The sequence below is a fragment of the Podarcis muralis genome, chromosome 7 (assembly GCF_964188315.1).
Source record: "Podarcis muralis chromosome 7, rPodMur119.hap1.1, whole genome shotgun sequence".
Taxonomy (NCBI): Eukaryota; Metazoa; Chordata; class Lepidosauria; order Squamata; family Lacertidae; genus Podarcis; species Podarcis muralis.
This window is the reverse complement of record NC_135661.1, coordinates 28,542,371-28,564,300: the sequence shown is the minus strand read 5'-3', so window position 1 is coordinate 28,564,300 and position 21,930 is coordinate 28,542,371. Positions and strand designations below refer to the sequence as shown.

The 21,930-nt window shown below is 48.0% G+C and overlaps 1 protein-coding gene across 7 annotated transcripts in view; it reads right to left on the bottom strand.

Moving 5' to 3' along the window:
* CHD5 (chromodomain helicase DNA binding protein 5) overlaps positions 1 to 21,930 on the bottom strand; it is a 61,263-nt gene that overhangs the window by 19,685 nt on the left and 19,648 nt on the right. For 5 of the 7 annotated variants that reach the window (XM_077931456.1, XM_077931452.1, XM_077931454.1 and 2 more), the window contains exons 11-30: positions 21,461 to 21,667; positions 21,144 to 21,355; positions 20,519 to 20,650; positions 18,930 to 19,041; positions 18,349 to 18,540; positions 17,636 to 17,836; positions 15,818 to 15,955; positions 15,123 to 15,244; positions 13,811 to 13,984; positions 12,099 to 12,240; positions 10,540 to 10,671; positions 10,013 to 10,130; positions 8,861 to 8,985; positions 7,948 to 8,179; positions 7,153 to 7,278; positions 6,117 to 6,289; positions 4,770 to 4,944; positions 2,833 to 2,925; positions 1,047 to 1,135; positions 605 to 738 (exon numbers count right to left, since the gene is read on the bottom strand). In XM_077931456.1, the coding sequence (XP_077787582.1) occupies positions 605 to 738; positions 1,047 to 1,135; positions 2,833 to 2,925; positions 4,770 to 4,944; positions 6,117 to 6,289; positions 7,153 to 7,278; positions 7,948 to 8,179; positions 8,861 to 8,985; positions 10,013 to 10,130; positions 10,540 to 10,671; positions 12,099 to 12,240; positions 13,811 to 13,984; positions 15,123 to 15,244; positions 15,818 to 15,955; positions 17,636 to 17,836; positions 18,349 to 18,540; positions 18,930 to 19,041; positions 20,519 to 20,650; positions 21,144 to 21,355; positions 21,461 to 21,667 (3,029 nt within the window). The remainder of the gene's footprint in view (positions 1 to 604; positions 739 to 1,046; positions 1,136 to 2,832; positions 2,926 to 4,769; positions 4,945 to 6,116; positions 6,290 to 7,152; positions 7,279 to 7,947; positions 8,180 to 8,860; positions 8,986 to 10,012; positions 10,131 to 10,539; positions 10,672 to 12,098; positions 12,241 to 13,810; positions 13,985 to 15,122; positions 15,245 to 15,817; positions 15,956 to 17,635; positions 17,837 to 18,348; positions 18,541 to 18,929; positions 19,042 to 20,518; positions 20,651 to 21,143; positions 21,356 to 21,460; positions 21,668 to 21,930) is intronic. The other 2 variants (XM_077931453.1, XM_077931455.1) reach the window with 2 other exon arrangements.

Sequence of the window (21,930 nt, the reverse complement as noted above, 5' to 3'; positions counted from 1 at the left end):
AAATCAAGCAAAGCACTTGGGAAATCCACTCCATGGAAGTCCATCCATTCTCTGCCACAGTGACTCTCCCGGTGACGACTCCAAAACAGGTCCCGAGGGCAGGAAGAGAGAAGGGTCGCGGGGCACCCCCAGTGCCAGCCGTGGAGAATCCTCCCCTCCCTTTGGCAACTTCACAGATAAGAATTAACAAGCAGTTGACAGATTGATAGTCCTTTTATTACAGCGTTGTGTTGCAAGCACAAATACAGCCCTCTGCAAGGAGGGCAGTTGCCTAGTCTAATCATCCTTCCGGCTTCTGCAGCATTTTGGGAGCCAATGGGAAGTTCCTCCCTCCCTCTGGCTCCTTTGCTCTCTGATACATTCAGACCTCTGAGTCCGAGGGGAGGGGGATCCTCCATGCTCTCAAGTGACAACTAGCTGCCCCCTCCCTTCTGGTTCTGTCGTCATTATCTCATAACTGGGTAACTCCCCACTAAGCTGTTCAGCTTCTGCCTCTCTCTGTGTGTGATTCTTCCCCCTCCAGCTCTCCATCAGAGAGAGGCTGGTCTGCCATAGAATGCACTCCCTTGTCCTTGTCTTCAGGCCATTCCCTGACACCCAGTACCTGAACTCCTTCTCGCTTTTCCCCCGGAGGTCCCGCACCAGCCAGTGGGAGTTGAAGGCGTCCTGAGGGGGCATCCCCCAGCGCATGATGGCGTTCAAGAATGCTTTCCGCTGGCGGGCGTTGAAGCCCAAAACCTGCAAAGAGAGGCAGGGGAGGGTGGAGAAGAAGGAGGATATGGGGAAAGATGGCATTCTCAGATGCCTAGGACAAAGAGGCAAAGCAGCATGGGATTGTAGGACCGGAAAAGGAACCCCAGGGGTCATCTAGCACCCCCCCCCCCGAAATGCAGAAATCACAGCCACAGAATCCCTGGCAGATGGACATCTAAAGTCTGGAAATCTCCAATGAAGGAGGGTCCATCACCTCTCTAGAGAGTCCAATCCACTAGCCAACAGCTCTGTCCACCGGGCCATCACCATGAACAGCGTTGTCCAAGACGTACCTCAATGTTCCCACCGACTCTCGCCAATAACGGTGGGAGGGGCTTGTCCCTGTCACTCTTCAGCTGCCTTCGGGACTGCCGCCGGCCACCTAGAGAGCGTCAGAGAGATCCTGTGTCAATAAGCTGAGATCCTAGGAGGAAGCTGCAGCCTCAAAAATGCCCTGTGGAGGGAGGCGGTGCTCTCCTAGAGTGCTTAAAAATATAATAATGCATGGTTCTACGCTAAGCTAAGTGACGTGGACTTGGATCCACCGAGGACCAAAAATGAAGACTTGAATGCTGCACACACCACACTAGAGCATCCCTGCATTCTGAAAGCATCGCTGCAAGGGCAGGGCTTCCGGGTTAGGCTTATTTTCGCTGACTCTCAGAGCGTCTTCAGCTGTGAGCCGGGAGGGCTGAGAGGCTACGGTGATGTTTTATTGGGTAGGGTGTTGGATTGGACCTGGGAGAGCCACAATGAAGCTCGTCGGGTGATCTTGGGTTGAACTACCTCACAGGGTTGTTGTGGGGGTTAAATGAGGACTAAAATCTGGGAGAGGCCAGGGTTGAAATTCCCACTCAGCCAAGAATGAAGCTCACTTTCTTTGTTTTTTAGGATGGTGTTTTCTTTATGAAGATGGGAGAGAAAGGGACTTTAAACAGAGAAAGTGTGTGCAAGATAGGCAGAGATCCTTCAATAATGATCTAGGAGAGACAACGTCAGCAAAGCCTTTCTTGTACAGAACTGCCAAAATGGAAGGACCTTTCTCCTCCTTTCCACGGGGTCGGACCAGATCAGCCTTTCCCCAATGCTGGTGCCTCCAGATCTTTTGGACCACAAATCCCATCAGCCCCAGGCAGAACAGCTGCTCCTTCTGGGACTGATGGGAGTTGTAATCTGAAATGACCTTGCTGGCTGAGGCTGATGGGAGCTGTAGTCCAAAAAGGCTGTGATGGCTGGGGATGATGAAAGTTGTAGTCCAAAACATCTGGAGGCCATCAGCTTAGGGAGGGGTGGTCTAAACCAGTGGTTCCCAAAGTGGGTGGTACCTCCTGCAGGTGGGGGGATTCCCTGGGGGGGACACTAAGAGGCAAGGGGGTGACAGGGAGGTGCTGGAGGTGCAAGTGACTATCAGAATGGTGTCGCTAGATCATGTTCAGCAATTTTGTAGCAATAGCATTAATGAAATAATACAGAACATCCACCCAGCATCCATGCTGTAAGTGAGAGAAATTACCAGAGACAACAGCAAGCATAAATCTGGTCCAATGAATTCAACTGAATACTTTTAATTGGATTTTGAATAGATGTGCAATGAATTGTGATTGTTTTGAATTTTACCATGTTCTTCTCTTCCATGCTGGGTCGTGCAAACTGCTGTTCAGAATCATGCTTTTTATAGGGGGCAATGGGAATGGGTTTATGCAACAAAGGGGGTGGAGGACAAGTTTGGGAGCCACTGGTCTGAACAAAGATTTGGGGGGCAGGGGGAGAGACATGACAAGGAAGATTGCAGGCTGGACTTTAAAGATGAGTTCCAGGTCTACAGGATCAACCAGGGGTAACTGAGCAAAGGAATTAGGACCCCCCTTTTCCTTTGCACCCCATTCTGCCTTGCTCCAACACCCACAGCGGACTCTGAGGATGCCTGAGCAAACGCCTGCTGTCCATCCACTTTGCTCCCACTTCTGCCAGGATCAGCCTCTAAGGGCCCAAGAGCAGTTGCTGGAACATGCTTGGCTGATGTCAGCACAGACGAGGAAAGGGACGGGGTGCCGTCGAAGTAACAAAGGTCTGACTCACTCTGACCTTCGGGCCGCTCCTCAAAGTCTTCGTCCTCATCTTCAGAGCCGATGGAGTACTCAGACTGATTGTCGGATAGCTCGTCCTGCCACTCTGCCGGCAGAGGAGAGGGAGGGGTCTCAAGAGGGAGAAGCAAGGGGTCCGATGCTAGGAGGCTCGAGGCTGGGCGCAGCAGCAGGCTAAAGTGGCAGAGTCCTCAAGGGGCTGCGAGGACTCTGCCACTTTGGGCCGCAAGTGCGAACTCACATTCGTGAACGTTTGAAGCATCATAATAATCATCTCCTCGCAACGGATATTTAAACAACAACAACACAAGAGGCAAAGGTTAAGCCCGCCAAGGTCAAGATTCGGTTGTTGACATTTAAAAGGTACCTAAACAATTTTTTGCGGGGGGGGGATACCTAGCAGGTCACCTCCCCAAACACAGTCCAAGCTGAACTTCCAAGAAGACCCTGCTGCTCACTGCAATGATCAGCAGATTGTCACTTGGTGGTAATGTGGCAGTGGGCCATTCTAGGGGGCAGCAAACACCCTCAGGAATGCCCACCCCTCTCAAGTAATTTGTTAGGCAGACGAAAGACATACATGTTTACCCATGGATTTCTACTTTCCTGGACTTTTTGTTCTTGATTTGATTTGTTCTCTGCACACACCAGCTTTATTTGTGGCTTGCAGCTGCATTTTCTTCTTTGATTTTTACACTTGCTTTTAGGAAGAGTTGTTGAATACTGTTCTGTGTTTTATTGTTTTCACGGAAATATCTTTAAAGATTTTCATTACATGAAAGCATTTTTTGCAAATAAATAAATGCACCCATAAATAGGGGTCAGCTAATTCTCTTGACTGATGGTTGCAAACGTTCCATATGTACGTTTAACATTTAATATGTGTTTTTGGTGCACCTGGGAAGTCGATGGTTACTCAGGGGCTTTTCCAAGGATCCAGTTTGGGTATACATGACATCCCAGAATGTAAGCCTTGTGCAAGATGCAATTGTACTGTGTTAGGATTCGCCATTGGGCTTCAGCTAGAGGGATCTCACAGGTTAGGCACCCCTCCTTGTAGATCAAAAGCATCATTGTCTGCTGATTTCAACTTTGCTTTTATTCTGATTCTCTTTTAAATTTAGTTCTGATTTTACATCTAAGTTGTACCCTATGCAGTCCCCCCCCCCCTTTTCAAAATGTACCCAGCACAGAGAACATTGGGGTTGATTGGCAGCATTAAAAAATATCTGGCACTTATTAAATTGGGGTAGTCAACACGGTGACCTCCAAATGCTTTGGACTTCAAAACTTGCATCCTCCCTGGATACTGGCCATGCCAACTGCGGCTGAGGGGAGTTGTTGTAGTCAGAATATCTGGAGGGCACCAGGTTGGTCACCCTTACATTAAAAATGTGAGCAGCAAGGAAACTCTCAAAAGGACAGGTGAAAGCTTCTCCCATCCTTTCCCCTGAATGCTCACTTAGAATCAGAGAATCGTAGAGTTGGAAGGGAACCAAAGAGATATCTAGTCCAATCCTTGCCATGAAGGAATCACAGCTAAACCACACAGAAGAAAACCGGTCAGGATCACAGCCCCGTGGAGAGAATGCACAGAGAGTCACTGTGTGAGCAAAATACATCTTCCTTCAGGGGGCAGCTGCACATGTCGAGTTTAAACATGTGTAGGCTCTTTCTCACGAGTAGCTGAACCCATTTACAGGTATCTTGCACCCACGTACAGTGTAACGTGGGGACACCCCGGGAAAGATTGTCCGGGAATAACTAGTTTTCAAGTTACTGGATAGGATGGGTGCATATGTTTGAGAGAAGTTCCTGGACTACAATTGCCATCATCCATTTCTAGCCACTGGCCATGGGCTGATGGGAGATGGAGTCCAACAGCAGCCAGAGGTCTGCAGATTTGCCACCCCTGGACCACAACAACCTCACCTTGGTCCTCCTGTGAGGCGTCGTTGTAGTTGACCTGCTTCCGGACTCTCTTCCCTTTCCCAAGGTTACGGGCCAGATCCTCCTGCTGCTGTTCGTAGTGGTGCCTCAGGAGCTTCTCCCAGTAGTCGGGGTCCACGTTCTCCTCCTGCTTGATGATCTCACGCTCAACCTCCTCCTGCAAGTGGAAGAGGGGAAAAGGGGACAACTCTCAAACCACAGCTTTGAGGGATGGCGGTAACCATTCCCGAAAGGAGACACTCGCATGGGGCATGTTGGCAGGGCTGCAGTCAAAGAAAGAAAGAAAGAAGCTTCCAAACTGGATTACTGCAATGCACTCTATGTGGGGCTGCCCTTGAAGACTACTTGGGAACTTCAGGTGCTCCAGAATGCAGCAGCCAGATTACTACTGGCCAGGGTTCCATTTAGATCACATATAACCTGCTTTAAAACAGCCAAACTGGTTGCCGGTTCATTTCCCAGACCAATTCAAGGTGCTCACATTGATGTTTAAAGCCCTAAATAACTCAAGACCCAAATACCTGAAAGACCATCTCCTTCCCTACACACCCTCACTGGTGCTGTGATTGGCAGAGGGGGCCTCTTGTTAGCTCCTCTTCAGGAGGGGGTGGACCACAAGAGGGACTCCTCCATGGTGGCCCCTGAGCTGTGGAAATGCCTCCCCACAGAGGTGTGTCTGGCACCTTCATTGCACAGCTTCCAGCCAATGCTGAAGTTGCACCTCTTTACCCTGGCTTTTGACACTTGAGGCATTTGTTTTTAGGACCCACCTTCTTTTCATGGCTGCAAGTTGTTCTTAATTGTTTTTCACATTGTGTTTTCATGCTGTAAGTAGGACCTGATGGCGAAGGGTGGACAATAAATGAACTAGCTGCTCCAACACTTAAGTTATGAGGCAACCTTTGCTGTCCGGATGTGACTTTACTGCTAAATCGCTCAGAGGTATTTCACAGGAAGCGATTCATGAACACAGTGAAATAAACAAATGAGTAAATACTTAAGGGCTGGAAACATGGGTTTGGCTTGGGCTTTGAAGATTTTCAAGATGGCGGAATCACAAACCACCAATCTCTGCCCAATGGAGTGTTCTTCGGTGCCCTGATGAACAGATTCCAATGGCAGATGGGTATTACTGTCCTTAGGTTTTCAGTAAGATTTGTTTATATGTTTTATTTGTACCATTTTAGAAAGGTGTGTGTGTGTATCTGCATGTAGATTTTAGTGTGCCATGCACAACTTTGCTTTGTGTGTGTGTTTTTTTAAAAGCAACATCCTGAAATAAGCAAACTTATTGAAAAGGAAGGTAAACCATGACTCTGAACGCATTACCACACCATCCTCTTCTCTCACAACATACTGGGCCACTTTAAAAGAGCTGAGATACTCGTTCATGTTCTGCAGCTCCGTGTCGTCAGTGGCATCTTGGTTGCGGTCCAGGAGCTTTGAGATGGCCGCGTCGTCGTAATGGATCACGCTGCTGTCCTCGACGTCTTTATTGTCACCTGGGACGGAGAACATATGCATGTGAGGAGAGCCTACTGGATCAGGCCCATGACCCATCTGGTCCAGCATCCTGTCCTCACAGTGGCCAAACAGGTGCCCCAGAAGGAAGTCCACAAGCAACAGTGCTCTCCCCTCCTGTGGCTTCCAGAGACTGGCAAACAGAAGCATTACTGCTTCTGACCATGGAGAAAGAGCTTAGCCATTGAAGCTGGTAGCCATTAACAACCTTCCTGTTGTCCAATGAATTTGTCCAAGCCTCTTTTAAAGCCATCTAGGTTGGTGGCCATTAGTGCCTCCTGCAGGAAGGGGTTCCCATGACCAGAGGACTGTGGCAAACTCTATTGTGCAAACTCTATTGTGTGAAAAAGGTTACCATGCCTGGGGCTTTTTAGATCATGTGCAGGAGAAAGTGGGTGGGGGAAACTTCTTCTATCCCTCACTTGACATCAGAACTTAATGGGGCCATCCTGAACTTTGAGAAGTTCAGGACAGGCCAAAGAAACTGCTTCTTCCCACAGCACATAATTCAAACTGCGGAACTCACTCCCACAAGAAAAAGTGGTGGCCCCCAACTTGGGAGGCTTCAAAAGAATGTTAGATAAATTCAAGTTGGATAAGGCGATCCACAGCTACTAGTCTCAAGGGCTGTGCTCTGCCCCCCCCCCCCACTTTCAGAGGCTGTAGGCACTCAAGTTCTGCTGGTTGGCTTCCCTTTGGGGTGTCTGGTTGGCCACGGTGAGAAGAGGAGGCTGGACAAGAAGGACCCCCTTTGAAACCTCGTCTTAGCTTCTCACGTACAAACTCCAGAGCAAAAAAGGAATGTCAGCATTGGTGGCTTTTGTGCCTTCTGTCCTTCACGTACCTGGAGGAGCAGGGCCATGTTTTTTCTTCATGCCAGGAGTCACTGTCCCACCTTTGGAGGTTGGTGCCTCCATGAAAGGTGTCATGGCCTCAGGTATGCCAATTTTCTGGGCCTGAGATATCATCCCTGGGAGCAAGGAAAAAATGTGAGTGTTACAGGTTTGTGCCAAGCAAACAAACACTCCACTTATTCTCACAGCAACTTGGGCCCACTAAGTCCAAGTAAAGCTCAACTGGCTGAGGTGTCTAGAACCTTGGTTCTTCAACTGTTTGAGGTGTCTAGAACAAGAGCCCTTTGACTGGTCGAGCTATCTAAAACCTTCATTCAACTGACCATGGTGTCTAGAACCATTTTCCATCAACTGGTTGAGGTGTTTAGAACCTGAGCCCATTGACTGTTGAGGTATCTAGAACCTGGAACTTCAACTGCATAATGTGTCTAGAAACTTGATCCTTCAAGTAAGTGAGGTGTCTAGAACCTTGGCCCTTCAAATACAGAGATAGAGTAATTCACAGATGGCCCCAGGCTCAATCCTGGACATCACGTAGGGTTGCAAAAGACCCCCATCTGCAACACTAGGCAGCTGCTGTAAGTCAGTGCAGACAATACTAAGCAAGCTGGACCAATGGTCTGGTTAGGCATAAGGCAGCTTCTTATGTTGTAATGGGACTGTGACTCAGTTGCAGAGCACCTACTTGGCATGCAGAAGGTTCCAGATTCCATCCATGGTTCCCCCATCGCTGCCACCCTTCCCTACTCATGCATGCATCACCAAGCACAGCCATGCCATCTCACCCTCAACGTCGTCCTTGAACAGTTCCTCTGTGCCAAACTTCAGGATGTCATCCAGCTCTTGTTTCGTCATGGAGCCAGACTTGGAGCCAAGGCCCGGGCGCACCACCAAATGAGTCAGCATCATCTTCCTCTTGGCCACTTGGGTGATGCGCTCCTCGACAGACGCCCTCGTCACAAAGCGGTAGATCATCACCTTCTTATTCTGCCCAATCCGGTGGGCTCTGCTGAAGGCCTGGATGGATGAGCAATGAGATGTTTCAGAATAACATGGAGGACCCTTCACGGAGGAGAAGACTATTAATGACTCCTAGCCACAATAGCAATGTTCCACCTCCATGGTTGGAGGCAGAAATCCTTCTGAACACCGGTTTCTGGGAGCCAAAGGAGGGGAGAGGGCCTTTGTGCTTGAAAGCTCAAATATAACGTGAAAATTAACAGTTAGGGAAACATAGGGGAAATGGAGTAGACCGCTGTGTGAATGCAGCCTTAGTCATGCGAACACCCCAAATGAATAAATTATTTCAGCAACTTCATTTTTCAGCCATCAATACAATGAGGAACATCTGGAGCAAATGCTGAAGCAAAGGAAAAATAGCAAAACAAAACAAAACCAGCCAGGAGAACATATCCTTGTGAAAATGGCAGTGGGCAGAGAGGGGGAGAAGGAAAGATTTATACAAGAGGAGAAGGAGGAGTGAAGTCAGAAAAACAGGCATGCATTTCTGGGAAACACCAGCAACTTGCTTTGGAGCCAGGGATGGGGGGAGCTTTTGAGGGACCCCAGCAAGATTGGTAGGGGGTGGGGAATGAGGCGAGGGATGCTAAGAGGAGGGTGGGAGGTTGGGAGATGGCAGGTGTGAGCCTTTTACTCCGGGGGTTACAAAGGCAGCAAGGGAGAACCGACGGAATTAACCTGAATGTCATTGTGGGGGTTCCAATCAGAATCGTAAATTATGACTGTGTCGGCTGTTGCAAGGTTAATGCCCAAACCTCCGGCTCTGGTGGAGAGCAGGAAACAGAATTGCTGAGCTCCGGGTGCTGAGGATGACAAAATCGACAAGGTTGTGGGGTGTGGGTGGGGAGAGACGAGAGGGGTGGGGAGACAGAGAAGTGTCAGGGTTAGTAACGACAGCAGGTGCCCCTGACTGCAAGGGGGGCAGGGAGAAGACAAGATCAGTTAGTGGCAAACAAAGAGGGGTGATCCAGAAGCAGGCAGGAGAGAAACAGACAACCTGAGCACCCTTTTCTGGGGCGTTTATAGAGCCCTACCAGAGCTGGCTAAACTGCTCCACCAGTAGTAGAAGCAAATTCATTTTGTGTTGGCTTAAGTCCACCGTTTTCAAGCTGTGGGCCACAAAGGAAGGGCTAGCATGTGGTGAGAAGCAGATAAACAGAGCGAGGAAAAGCTCTAGTGGTCCAGAAGCCTGCAGACAAGACCCTGCTCTGAGCTCGCCTCCTTCTGATCTGGAAATCTAGCCTGTTCAGCCCCCAACCGGCTGCAGCTAAAGGAAGGATTTGCAGTGGGACCAGGGGCATATAAGTAAATGAAACTGTGCCAGCCAGGGGGAGCCCCCAGGGAACCAACGCAGCAGGAGAGGTAGCTCTTTAACCAATGGAAAGCTGGAATGAAAACTGTGCTAGTCCATGAGAATTAAGCTAAATAACATGACACCCCAACCCTTTTTGGCCATTTGGATAACAAAGAAACCACTTCATCCTACGTATCTTGCAATGGAAAGACATCAAATCCTGCAAACTTTCAGTGGCTTTGAGCTCCAGCTGGTTCCCCAGTATTCATTCATTCATTCATTCATTTCATTTCATTTATATCCCCCCTCTTTTCCTCCATGGAGCTTAAAGCAGCTTACATGGTTCTCCCCCTCCACATTTAATCCCCACAACAACCCTGTGAGGTAGGTTCAAGGCCAAGTGGGGATTTGAACCCTGGTCTCCCAGGTCCTCGTCCAACACTCTAACCACTACACCAACACTGCCTCTCCACCAGCCACCTGCGGGCCGGAGCAAGGCCTGCATCTTGAACATGGAAAAGCTGAAACTGAAGTACCGTTAAACCTGTCGATGGCTTCCTGCCTCAATCCTCCAGTGATGCCGCCATCAATCCTCTCATACTTATAACCCTCGTATTCCAAGAAATCTTCCAACAAGTCAAGCATCTTCGTCATCTATTTAAAAATTAAAATAAAAGAATCAGACCATGAGCGAGTGCACCGCCTGAAATAAAAATAAACAGTTAAAGGTCCCTTTAAGCCCAAAGTACTCAGAAACAAAAGACACTCTACGGCAGCCCCAGGATTCCCTAGGAAGGTAACTGCACGCTGGTATACCACTCCCAAACTTTTATCACTTTACTCCCACAATTTTTCCTGGTCAAACAAGTTGTTTTTTCATTTTCTTTCTAGAGTCAAATAACACTAAAATGAGTGCTAAACAAGCCCCACGTTCCCAAAGTTTTCCTGAAGTGCTTTCACATCATTTGGAAGAACAAATATGACACGGAAATTAACAGTCTCTTTGGGGAAATGGAATAAATGCTTGTGTGGATGCACCCTTTGCCGCTCGACCTGTTCACACCTGGGAGAAGATGAGCACCCGGTGGCCACCATCCCTCAGCTTCTTGAGCATCTTCTGCAGCAGCATCAACTTCCCAGACGACTTGACCAGCGAGCTGCCGTCGTAGGATCCGTTTGGCAATACCGGGGCTTCCTAAGAGCAAAGGGAAGTGAGTGGGGTGTGGCTAAGTCCAGCCTGCAAGGGAACAGCTCCTGCACAGCACATGACCTCTGCTAGGAGGCCACTGGGTGAGCAAGAAGTGTCTCTAGAGAGATGAAGCCACACCCGGTCTTGGGTGGACCAGTGGTCTTGCTCAGTCTAAGCCAACTCTCTGTGCTTGAGTCAGTCATGCTTCTGAACACCAATTGCTAGGAGCCACAAAAGGGGAGAGGGTTCTTATGCTTGGGTTCTGCTTGCGGGCTTCTCTTTGGCGTAACTGCTTGTCCCCTGTGAGAACAGGATGGTGGACTAAGTGGGACGCTCGCCTGACCCAGCAGTTTCTCCTTATGTCCTTATGTTCTGAATAACTTAAGAGGTCCACAAGAAAAGATCCAAAATCCACAGTAGTTAGGACCAATCAAAATGTCCCAGGAACGACTTTGCAAATGACAATATTTTATAATGCTGACTAAACAGATAAACACACCGTTTGCATCCAACAGCAGTCCTACTCGGAGTAGACTCATGCAATTTAATGGGCATGGTTAACCATGGCCAGTGGGTCTGCTCTGAGTAGGATTTAGCAGGAGACAACCCATTTTGTTGGTTGCTGGCTTAAGATACTGTGAGCGACGGACGCATAGAGTTCTTAAGCAAATGGAATAAAGAAAATAAAAGGTTTATGGGATATATCCTGCTTCTGCAGTTGGAGGCAGTAATGAATACCAGTTGCTGGAAGTCACAGGAGGAGAGAGGGCTCTTGTGCTCGGATCCTGCTTGCTGAGTGCCATCTGGGTGGCCACTGTGAGGACAGGATGCTGGACTAGATGGGCCATTGGCCTGATCCAGCAGGCTCTTCTTATGCTCTTACGAAAGAGCAAAGTTGGGTCAAGGAGTTCCCCCACCTCCAATGGTGAACCTGATGAGATTGACCTCATCCAGAGCAAGCAGACCCCTTAACACTGGGTTGTTGGGCCTCTTGGCCAAAAGCAACTCTGCCTTGGCTGGAGTAAGCTTCAGACCTTTCGTCCATGTCCAAACCACCCTTGACTTCACCCAGAGATTCAGAACCTCCCCAGACTGAGATGGTGAAGAGAGACAGAGGTGCACATTGGTGACCACCAACTCTGATTCATACAGAGGAGCTCCACTGCTGCACTTTTATTAAGTCCATCTGGACTCCCTCGGGAGTGACTCTCCTTCCTTGGAGGTTTTTCAGCAAAGGTTGGATGTCCATCTGTCGTGGATACTTTAGCTGAGGTTCCTGCATTGCAGGGGGTTGGACTTGATGACTCTCAAGGTCCCTTCCAACTCTATGATGGGCAACTGCCTAGGAAGCCCACCCACCCAGCACACTGATCTGAGCTCCGGTTTGGAGCAAAGGTGGGGAGGGGGAAGGCATGAAATAGAAACAGACCTACCACAGCCGCCACGGGGAAAAGATATGGATGGTTACAACACTTCTTGAGATCCATCATGATATTGAGCAGGGACACCTGGTTGCCTCCACCTTTCGAATTCAGAGCCTCAAAGTTCCTTGTCAGGATTAACTTGTAGTATTTCCTGTGTGAACACAAGCGGGGAAAGGGCATCTTAGTTAAGGGGATTCTGGGCTTCCCCTGGAAGCTGTAAGATATCCGTGACTCACAAGGGTGCTGAATGGGGATGCTAGATCCCCACCCAGCCACAAGCAAAATAGAGACCTGGGTGCCTTCCAAGTCTACAATTCTATTATTCTGTCTGAGATCCTAGATACACTATCCTGCAGTGAACAGGATATGAGCATTTCCCTAGGCAATTGTATACCTCTGCAAAGTTACCAGGACTTCCTCAACGGGTTGTGATGGTTTGCTTAGGTTTCTGGAGCTTGGATAAGATAAGATAATCTTTATTCGCATTAGCCAATGGCCATAGCAACATAAAACAAGCAATATATACAAATAAAATATATACAAATAAAAAAGACAGCAATGAGTAAAAAGGGCAATCAAATGGCCAAGATTATCATTCAGATAATCTCTACTAAAGATTTCTGGAGCTTGGAACGAAAGCCACACTCTCCTGCCAGGAAGAGTGAAAGGGAGGGGGGCTAAAACACAAAAGAGAACAAGAGTTTTGGGGGGTAGCAGCTGTTAAGAAGCAGCCCCACAGAGCAGGAGGGCAGTGGCCTTTGAGGGAGCACATGGGCCTCCCTGCTTCCCATCGGCTCAACCTGTAAGTAAACAAGGACACAACAAGTCCCTAGCACTCTCTCTTCCTGGAAGAAAAATGGTGGCAAACAGGCTGTCTCTGGAATGGCCTTCCAGTGGGGGAAGAGGGAAGTGCAGGCCCCATGTGTAAAAGGCTGGCACTCGTGAAAAACTAGTGAATGTAGCTCGTGGGATCACCACCACCACCACCACATTTCTGAAAGTTTTTTGGGACTTTTTTTGGGGGGGGGGGTCCAGCTGAGAACACTGCCTCCTTTTTGAGGGGGTGTTGCTTGCTTTTCCAAACTTCTTCTCTGCTCAGAGTTCTCACAAGATGACACTATTATTCTAATTGCAGGTCGTGCACCATGCTTGATGCTTGTGTCATGCTGTCTCTTAAAGACATGTGTGTTTCATGTTTTGTATCACATTGTATTTGCCATAAGTGAATGCTTTGATGATTGATTGATTGATTGATTGATTGATTTTTTACAAACAGTCTACTCTGTTTTGACAGGCCTGGGACTGTATAATAAATGATGGATGATGGATGAGTGGAATGAGTTTTCTGTCTGTGTTTCACGTGTGTGTTTTTTTGTGGAGGGTAGGGAGTTGTGGGTGTTCTCACATTCCCTTTTCCACTACAAGTCTGAGGACAAGGACTGTTGTGGAAGTCACTATGGACTTATATGGGAGCTTTTTCCTGCTAAAGAGCATGATAAAATTGCCAATAATAATAATAATAGACACACCCACCATTTCTCTACTATGGTAATGGATCAGTAAAGGTGGGGGTCCACATGCAAGTGAAACAACTTCTGGGTCACCGGGACCACTGCAAATGAAAGCACCCAACCTGCCCCACGGTTTCCAAGCTGAGGGCCATAGGGCTCAGTCACTGTGCTATGGCCTGGCCCAGCACGTCTTGCAAGGGGAGAACTCACTTCTGCATCTGGCTCAGCTCCACCCTGACAATCAGCTCCGTCTTGGCAGGCATGTTCTTAAACACATCGGCCTTCAGCCTCCGGAGCATGTGAGGTCCCAAAAGGTCATGAAGTTTCTTGATCTGGTCCTCCTTGGAGATGTCTGCAAACTCTTCCAGGAAGCCCTCCAGGTTGCTGTGGATGCAGAGGATGGATTATGGAGCAGCCAGGGCTTGGCGAAGGCAGCCAGGGCGCTCCAGCACAGCAAATGCCACCCACTCTGCCTGCAGGATGCATCTTGCACAGCGTCATTGGGTGGCTTCAAGGCAACGTCTGGAAAAGGTCCTGTTGCCAGCTGGCCAGGCTGGAGCTCTGGGCAGCCATACCTGAGCACAGGTTGGGAAGGGCTGCTTTCTGGCACATGGGCGAGCCACCAAAATGAGAGCTGCAGGCGGCATCTGGTAAACAGAGCCTTAAATACAGCAGGAAGGCAGCCCTGCGAGCCTGGCCAGGCAAAGGGGAAAGACGAGGATTTACACCAAGCCCAGTCACTCCAAAGTCTTCCTGCAGACCACCAACCAACCACAGGCACATCCACAGTCCCAAACAAAGCATAAGGTGTGGCTTCAGCCTCAAGCTACGGTTTGTTCAATGATCTGCCACAGAACAGCTTTCCCCAATATGGTGCCCTTCAGCTGTTTTGGAACACATTTTCCATCAACTCTAGCTTAGGGATGATGGGAGTTGCAGTGCAAAACAGCTGGAGGGCACACATTTGAGGAAATCTGTTTTGGAAAGTACGTGAGGAAGGGCATAACTTGCAGCATTTGGGATTTTTTTTTAGTTTAGAGAAAAAGCGAGGAAGAGGCAACATGATGGAAGTTCATAAAATTATGCATGGCATCAAGAAAGTGGACAGAGAAAAGTCTTTCTCCTCTCATAACACAGCGACTCATAGACATCCAGCAAAGCTGAATGTTGGAAGATTCTGGACATTTTCTATAAAGTGACTATGGAACTCACTCCCACATGAGGCAATGCAGGCCACCATATTGGGTGGAATTAAAAGAGGATTAGACAAATTTGTGAAGGAAAAGGCTATTGATGGCTACTAGCCACAACGGCTATGCTCTGCTGTCACAGCTGGAGGTAGCAATGCATCTGAATACCAGTTGCTGGAAACCACAGGAGGGGAGAGTTGCTCTTGTGCTTGAGTCCTGCTTGCTGGTTTCCCATGGGGGCATCTGGTTGGCAACAGTGAGAACAGGATGCTGGACTAGATAGGCCATTGGCCTGATCCAGCAGGGGTCTTCTGACGTCCTTAAATACTCACTTGAATCTCTCTGGCGTGAGGAAGTTGAGCAAGTGGAAGAGCTCCTCAAGGTTGTTCTGCAGAGGCGTCCCAGTCAGAAGCAGCTTATAGTCGATTTTGTAGCTGTTGAGCACCCTAAAGAACTTTGGAGAAAAGGGGAGGGGTTGACAGAGAGCTTATGGCAAAGGATCTGGGCAGTCGAACCATCACATAATCTTCCATTCAAAGAGAAGCCACTGACTACTGACCCATGTGATGTGATGCAGGATTAATAGGCTGCTATGGAAACTGGTGCCCCACCATCAAGTTCACCCTCCTTTCCCCCTTGGAAGGTGGTGGACTTTCCTTCCTTGGAGACTTTAAAGCAGAGGTTGGATCACCATCCTTCAAAGATTATTTAGCTGTACCTCTTGAATTGCAGATGATCCTTGGGATCCCTTCCAACTCTACATTTCTATGATTCTAGGAGGCACCCCCAGAGCAATTATCTACCTCATTTGGAGAGTGATGTTCTTGTTGGCTCCTCTTGGGACAGGTAACCTTGTGTCTTTTTACACATTCCCAAAACCAGCTTGCTCTCGCCGAAAGTCAACATGGTGCCTCCAATTATGAGTCCAGAAAGGAGCATGCCTTGGCTATCAGCAGTTTGGGAAACACATCTGTCATTCAACCCCTGCACCAAACTCTGCCAACCTGCCCTGAAAAGGTGCACCTACCTTGGACTGGTTGTTCTTCAGTCTGTGGGCTTCATCCACCACCAAGCATGCCCACTCAATGGATCCCAGAATGGCCTGGTCAATAGTGATGAGCTCATAGGATGTGAGCAGGACATGGAACTTGATCTGAGCTTCTTTCTAGAGGAAACAAGGAGACAATGTCGCCAGCAAGAGAGGCGTGATCTGGGGAGAGGCCCAGAGCTCAGAGCACACTGGCTTTTCATGCAGAATGTCCCAGGTTTACTCCCTGGAATCTCTCATTACAAGCAGCAAATAGAAGACCTCTTCCTTCCGCTGAGTCTGGAGTGCCACTACCAAGCAGAATAGGCAAGATGGAGCTATGTGGGCAAGCATTCTGCCTTGGTGCGAGGCAGCTTCCAAAGTTCCATGATGGCCCTGGTTCACACACAAAGCTAAGTCAGCTTTGGTTCAAGCCGAACTATGGTGTGCTTCAACATATAGACCCAGCCCAGCAAACTACCCATGTTTAGTTTTCTACCCAACAAACCATGATGTGATGCTATCGGCTTATGAACCAGCAGCTTGTTTTAACTATGGTTTGGCATAACAGAGGTTGGATGGTCATCTGTCAAAGATTATTTAGCTGTGAGTCTTGCTTTGCAGGGGGTTGGACTAGATGGCCTTTGGGATCCCTTCAAACTCTAAAAAAAAATTCCCAAACTGTAGCTTGTTGAGGATGATGAGAGTTGTTAGGAGATCTCCTATTCCCTGCACAGAGCTACAATTCTCAAAAGTTCCCCGTGAAGTATTATTAAACCACTCTTGAGATAATTATTTTTTTTAAAAAAAAGAGTTGAAAAAGATACTCAAAATCACCATAGAAAAGAAAGCAGAGGTGTATTTACTAGGTTTATTAGGGAAGGATATCCCACAGGAAAAGAAAACAATCTTTCTATACGCCACGGCAGCCGCCAGAATAGCTCTTGCCAGTAAATGGAAAGGTGAGACAATGCCCACAAAAGAAGATTGGATATGTAAATTAAGTGAATTTATAGGAACGGCAAAGTTAACAGCAGTCATAAGGCTCCAGACAAATCAAAAATTAAGATTAGAATGGCAATGTTTTGAGGAGTATATGGAAAAACACTGCTCTAAAAAGAGTATGTTGATATGCATGGATTAAGTATGTAAAGTATAAGCGAGAACAATAATTGGAAATGGCTATAAAAGATGTATTATCCAAAGAATGCACTGATAGTATTTAAATTTGAGCTAAAGGAAGTCGAGTTGTGGTGGAGGGAAGTCACGGGGCTACGTAGGGTTTCTGTTTGTAGGGTAGGGGGTACATGTATTTTCTTTAGTTTGATTTTGCATTAGTATTTGCTTGCTTACTTTATTTTAATTTTCTGTATCATTTATTAAGAAAGAAATAAAAATTAAAATATAAGCCACTCTGAGAGTTTGTGCCTCTGTTAAACTCCAGCTCTCTGAGGGGAACTGGGGTCTCCTAAAATTTCACAACAGCTCTAACAAAATATAGTTCCCAGGATTCAGTGTGGAGTACGTCATTACTGTTCAAAGTGGTATGATACTGCTTTCTGGTGCAAATGGGGCCTAAGTTGGCTATGCCTAGTCGTTTTTATGGGTCTCCTCTGTGTAGAACTACTTTGGATACAACCCACTATGTCTGGCATCTCCAGGGAGGGCTAGGAAGAACGATCCACACCTGAAACCCTGGCTGCCGGCCAGTGTCAGGAATACTGAGCTAGATGGAGCAGTGGTCCATTGTGACATAAGGTAGCTTTCTATGTTCATAAGCAAACGATGCTTGCTCACTCCCCGCCAACCAGTGCTCACCTTCATCCGAAAAACCTTCTTCCCGCTCCGGATGGCGTTGTCCTCAAAGGAGAACTCGTTCTCGCGAATCACAGACCGGCTCTCCTTGTCGCCGGTGTACGTGACCACGTAGAATTCGGGTGCCCACATCTCAAACTCCCGCTCCCAGTTGATGATGGTGGAAAGGGGGGCGCTGACCAGGTACGGACCCTTGGAGTGGCCCTGTTCAGGGAAAGAGGGGTGTTTCTGTGCAAAGGGGAGGGATTTCCCCATAAACAACCTCCTTGCAAAGGAGGCCAGGTAAGGAAGAATGGTTGTGGGTCTGTTTAGCTTGGAGGAGAGATGACCAAGAGGGGCTATGATGGCCATCTTTAAATATCTGAAGGGTTGCCCCATGGAAGATGGAGCGAGCTGATTTTCTGCTGCTCCAATGGGGAGAACCTGAAGCAATGGATTCAAATTGCAAAAAAGGAAAGTCCGACTAAACATCAGGAAGGACTTTCTGACAGTAAAAGCTGTTTGACAGTGGAATGGACTCCCTCGGAAGGCGATGGACTCTCCTTCGTTGGAGGTCTCTAAGCAGAGGTTCGGTGGCCATCTGCTGGAGATTCTTGAGCTGTGATTCCTGCATTACGCGGGGGGTTGGACTAGATGACCCTTGGCAATCCCTTTCAACACTACAATTCTATGATTCTGTGTTTCTAAGTCAGGGATAGCACAGGAGAGGCCTCTACCTCTTTGTAAAGGGAGTAAAGGTACACAATGGTCTGGACGGTCTTCCCGAGGCCCATCTCATCAGCGAGGATGGTGTCCGTTCCCTGCGCCCAGGAGAACCGCAGCCAGTTGAGACCCTCCAGCTGATAAGGGTGCAGCGTCCCACCAGTTGTATCAATATACCACGGCTGCTTGTCGAATTTTACAGTGGGCTGCAGGGGAAGTAAGAAAACAAGGCATGCCATTAAAGCCGTCAAGTATGGAAGACATTTCCAGTTGACTCATCGCTTTTTTAATAATAAAAAAGACGGGTATGCAATTGAATCTTCCATTGCTTCAAAACGCAATTGCTAAGGGCTGATCTTTCCTTTTGCTTAAAACCAAGCAGCTAGCCCTTATGACTGCAGCGGCATTCTTGATGTTGCGCAGCCAATGCCTACTGAACTCTGGGAAGCAGACCAAAAGGTGAGAAAGAAACTGTAAGAAGCTTTCAATAACCATTTTTAAGGGGGACAAAATGCCATCTAGGAAACAGAAACGTGTACAAGGAGGGGGTGGGGAAACAAGCTCTCCCCCCCCTCCCTCCATATCCCGAACGTACATCCACAAGAGGTGATTCTGGAGGCCTTTCTAGTTTCTCATCATTGAACTTCTTCCCTTTCTTGCTCAGCCTCTTGGCAGTCTGGCTGCTCTCCTCTCCCAACATCATCTCCCTGCAAGGGAATCAAACACAAAAGTCAGTGTGGTGCAGGATGCCACCTTAGACCAAGTGCTTCCAGCACTGCAGGGGGGTGGACCAGATGACTCTTGGGGCCACTCCCAATACTACAATTCTATGATCATCATTTTTGTCAAACCATCGATCTGTCCAGGCTCTCCACAGTTCAGGCAGGGGTCTTTTCTCAACCCTACCTGGAGATGATAGGAATGGAACCTGGGATCTTCTGCATTACAAGCACTGAGCTATGAAAACTGACACACACCAGCCAGAGACATGACATCTCTGTTTGCAAAGCCAACTTGGGCTGATCTCTTCAGCCACTTGCAACAACCACAGAAACAACGACGGCATCTCAGATTAAAACTCAAGGACGTTTGCAAGGGATCTTTGTCAATTTGAACCCAATGACAAAATGGACGTAAACACAGACTGCGGGATTGGGCACCTCTCTAGCCCCTAGCTGTAAGAGCCCTGGCTTCAATATACTGTAATAAGACAGGGCTGGCTAAGCTGCTGGGGTGGCATGGAACATCCATAAACACTCCAACTTCTCCTGGTGAAAGGTGGAAGGGCAAAAGGGCTGATTTAGGGAAGGAGGACGGAGGAGGGAGAGCTAGTGCAAGGATAGGTGTGTAGTATGGGAATGGAAGAGGGAGAGCAAAGCTAGAACTGACACAGAAACAGAATCTATACATCCTCCATTCTCTGCTCTTGTTTTTATTATGTTTTTAACTTGTATTTTTGTGTTGTGAATCGCCCTGAGATCTCCCGATGAAGGGCAGTATACAAATTTAATAAATAATAATAATAACAACTGAGAAGTGTTTGAGCTTGCTTTTCCCTCCTCCTTCCCATTCTTTTTTCCTCTTGCGTCATGTCTCTTTAAACTGTGTGTCTGGGACCATCTTAGCACTGATTGTTCTAAGCCACTCTTAAGGTAGGGTTGCCATATTTCAAACTGTGAAAATTGGGATGGAAACGTTGGGGATGGAATTGGGATGGAAACTGTGAAAATTGGGATGGAAACGTTGTTCACAAATAAAGAATAACTGCCATTTCTGAGCTATTTTAAGGGGAAATTGGCCAAATCGGCACCTTTTCTGAGATATTTTAAGGGGAAATTGGCAACCCTACTTAAGGCCTTTTTTGGCTAAAGGGCAGGCTATAAATGCCTTAAGCACATGAAGAAGAATTTTCTGGTGGTAAGAGCTTTTGGGCAGTGGAACAGCCTCCCTTGGAAGGTGGCGGCCTCTCCTTCACTTAAGTTTTTTAAACAGAGGTTTTGTGGCCAGCTCTCGGGGATTCTTTGGCTGTGATTCCTGCATTGCAGTGGGTTCGACTAGATGGCCCTTGGGGACCCCATCCAACTCTACAATTCTGTGATTTTATTCTCTGATTATCTGAATGCAATAGGCCCCTGGCTGCCCTCCCCGCATCGACGTGTGCTGCACAATGCCGCACCCCCTGACCTGTGATTCCAGTATTGCTGCTTGAAGTTCTCGTAGTACGGAATGTCGATTTCATCCACCTCCCAGGTGCACTGATCATACGGCAGGTCCTTCCACTTAATCAGATAGTGGACATCTCCTTTCTTGTCAAAGCTGGGAAGCAGAAGACACAGCTGGTTTTTCAAAGCAGAGCCACAAACCTGCCCCAGTCCACCAATGAACAGTTTTTCAGGATTCAGATTACACATTCTAGAAGTAGGATTAAGAATCTTCTGTTTAGTATATTTCATGTTGTGCAGGTATTATTTTATGACATTTGTGTTGTATGTTGCAAACCTTCCTGTGGTCTTCTGACAAAAATTGGTATAATAATAATAATAATAATAATAAATCTACTATAATATAGAAGAAACTTTGTTAATTAGATCCACATCTTCTTCATCTGACCCTGTTTTCCCTTTAAAAAAGACCAAACCATCTTATATGCAGTTGCAGCTAATCCACCAGATCCCCAGATATAAGACTGATAAACAAAGGCCAGTTTGCCAAAAACTTGTCCTTTGACCTTTAATCATTTGACATTTGCGAAACCATCTTCCCGAGCCAACAAATCTGATTTACACAGGTGAGACATGGGCCTCCTCACCTGTGGTTGAGGATACGGTGAATCATCATCCATTCGGGCTTGATGCCGTAACGATAGTACTTCTCCTCCATCTTGGCATACTCAGGGTCTTTGCTCTTCCTCTTCTCAATCTTGGTGTCCTCGTCGCCCGAGCCGTAGTCAAAAGCTGGAGGGTCATCCATATCATTCTTCCTTTGGTAGTTGCGGAACATCACCGTGTGGTAGAGCTCCAGCTGTAAAGGGAGAGCGCTGAGAAAGGGCCGTAGCTCAGTTGGTAGACTGTATGCCTTGCATGCAGAACTCCCCTGCCCCAGCATCTGCTGTGACTGCTTACTTACCTGCAACTCTTTGACCCAGGAGCAGTGCCAGTAGGACAGTCCTGCCCACTTCACAAAGAACTCTCTCTCGGGGATCCCCTCCAGAGGCTTCGGTGGCAGGGCAGCCATCTCCAGATCTGCCGAGGGCAAGGCTGGCACGAGTGGGGCTGGGGGCTCCTGCCAGATCCAGTGGAGGATCCTCTGCACTTTCCCTTTCAACGGCGGGCACTGAGGACGAAAGATGGCGAGACGCACACACTCTACAATTGGCTTCGCCCGCAAGATCCACACCAAGATCTGAGCGCAGCACGTCTCACTTGCCTGTGTTGCGGAGTACACAACCAGCCTGGGGGTGCAGTTGGAGGGAGAAGGGTCTCTGCCCCGAGGAGCTTACAATTTAAAGGAAGGGAGAGGGGAAACCAGGGCAACCAGCTGGCAAAGAGAGTGGAGTCGCCCAAGAAGCAAAGCAGGGGGAAGAGAGAGGACAATTT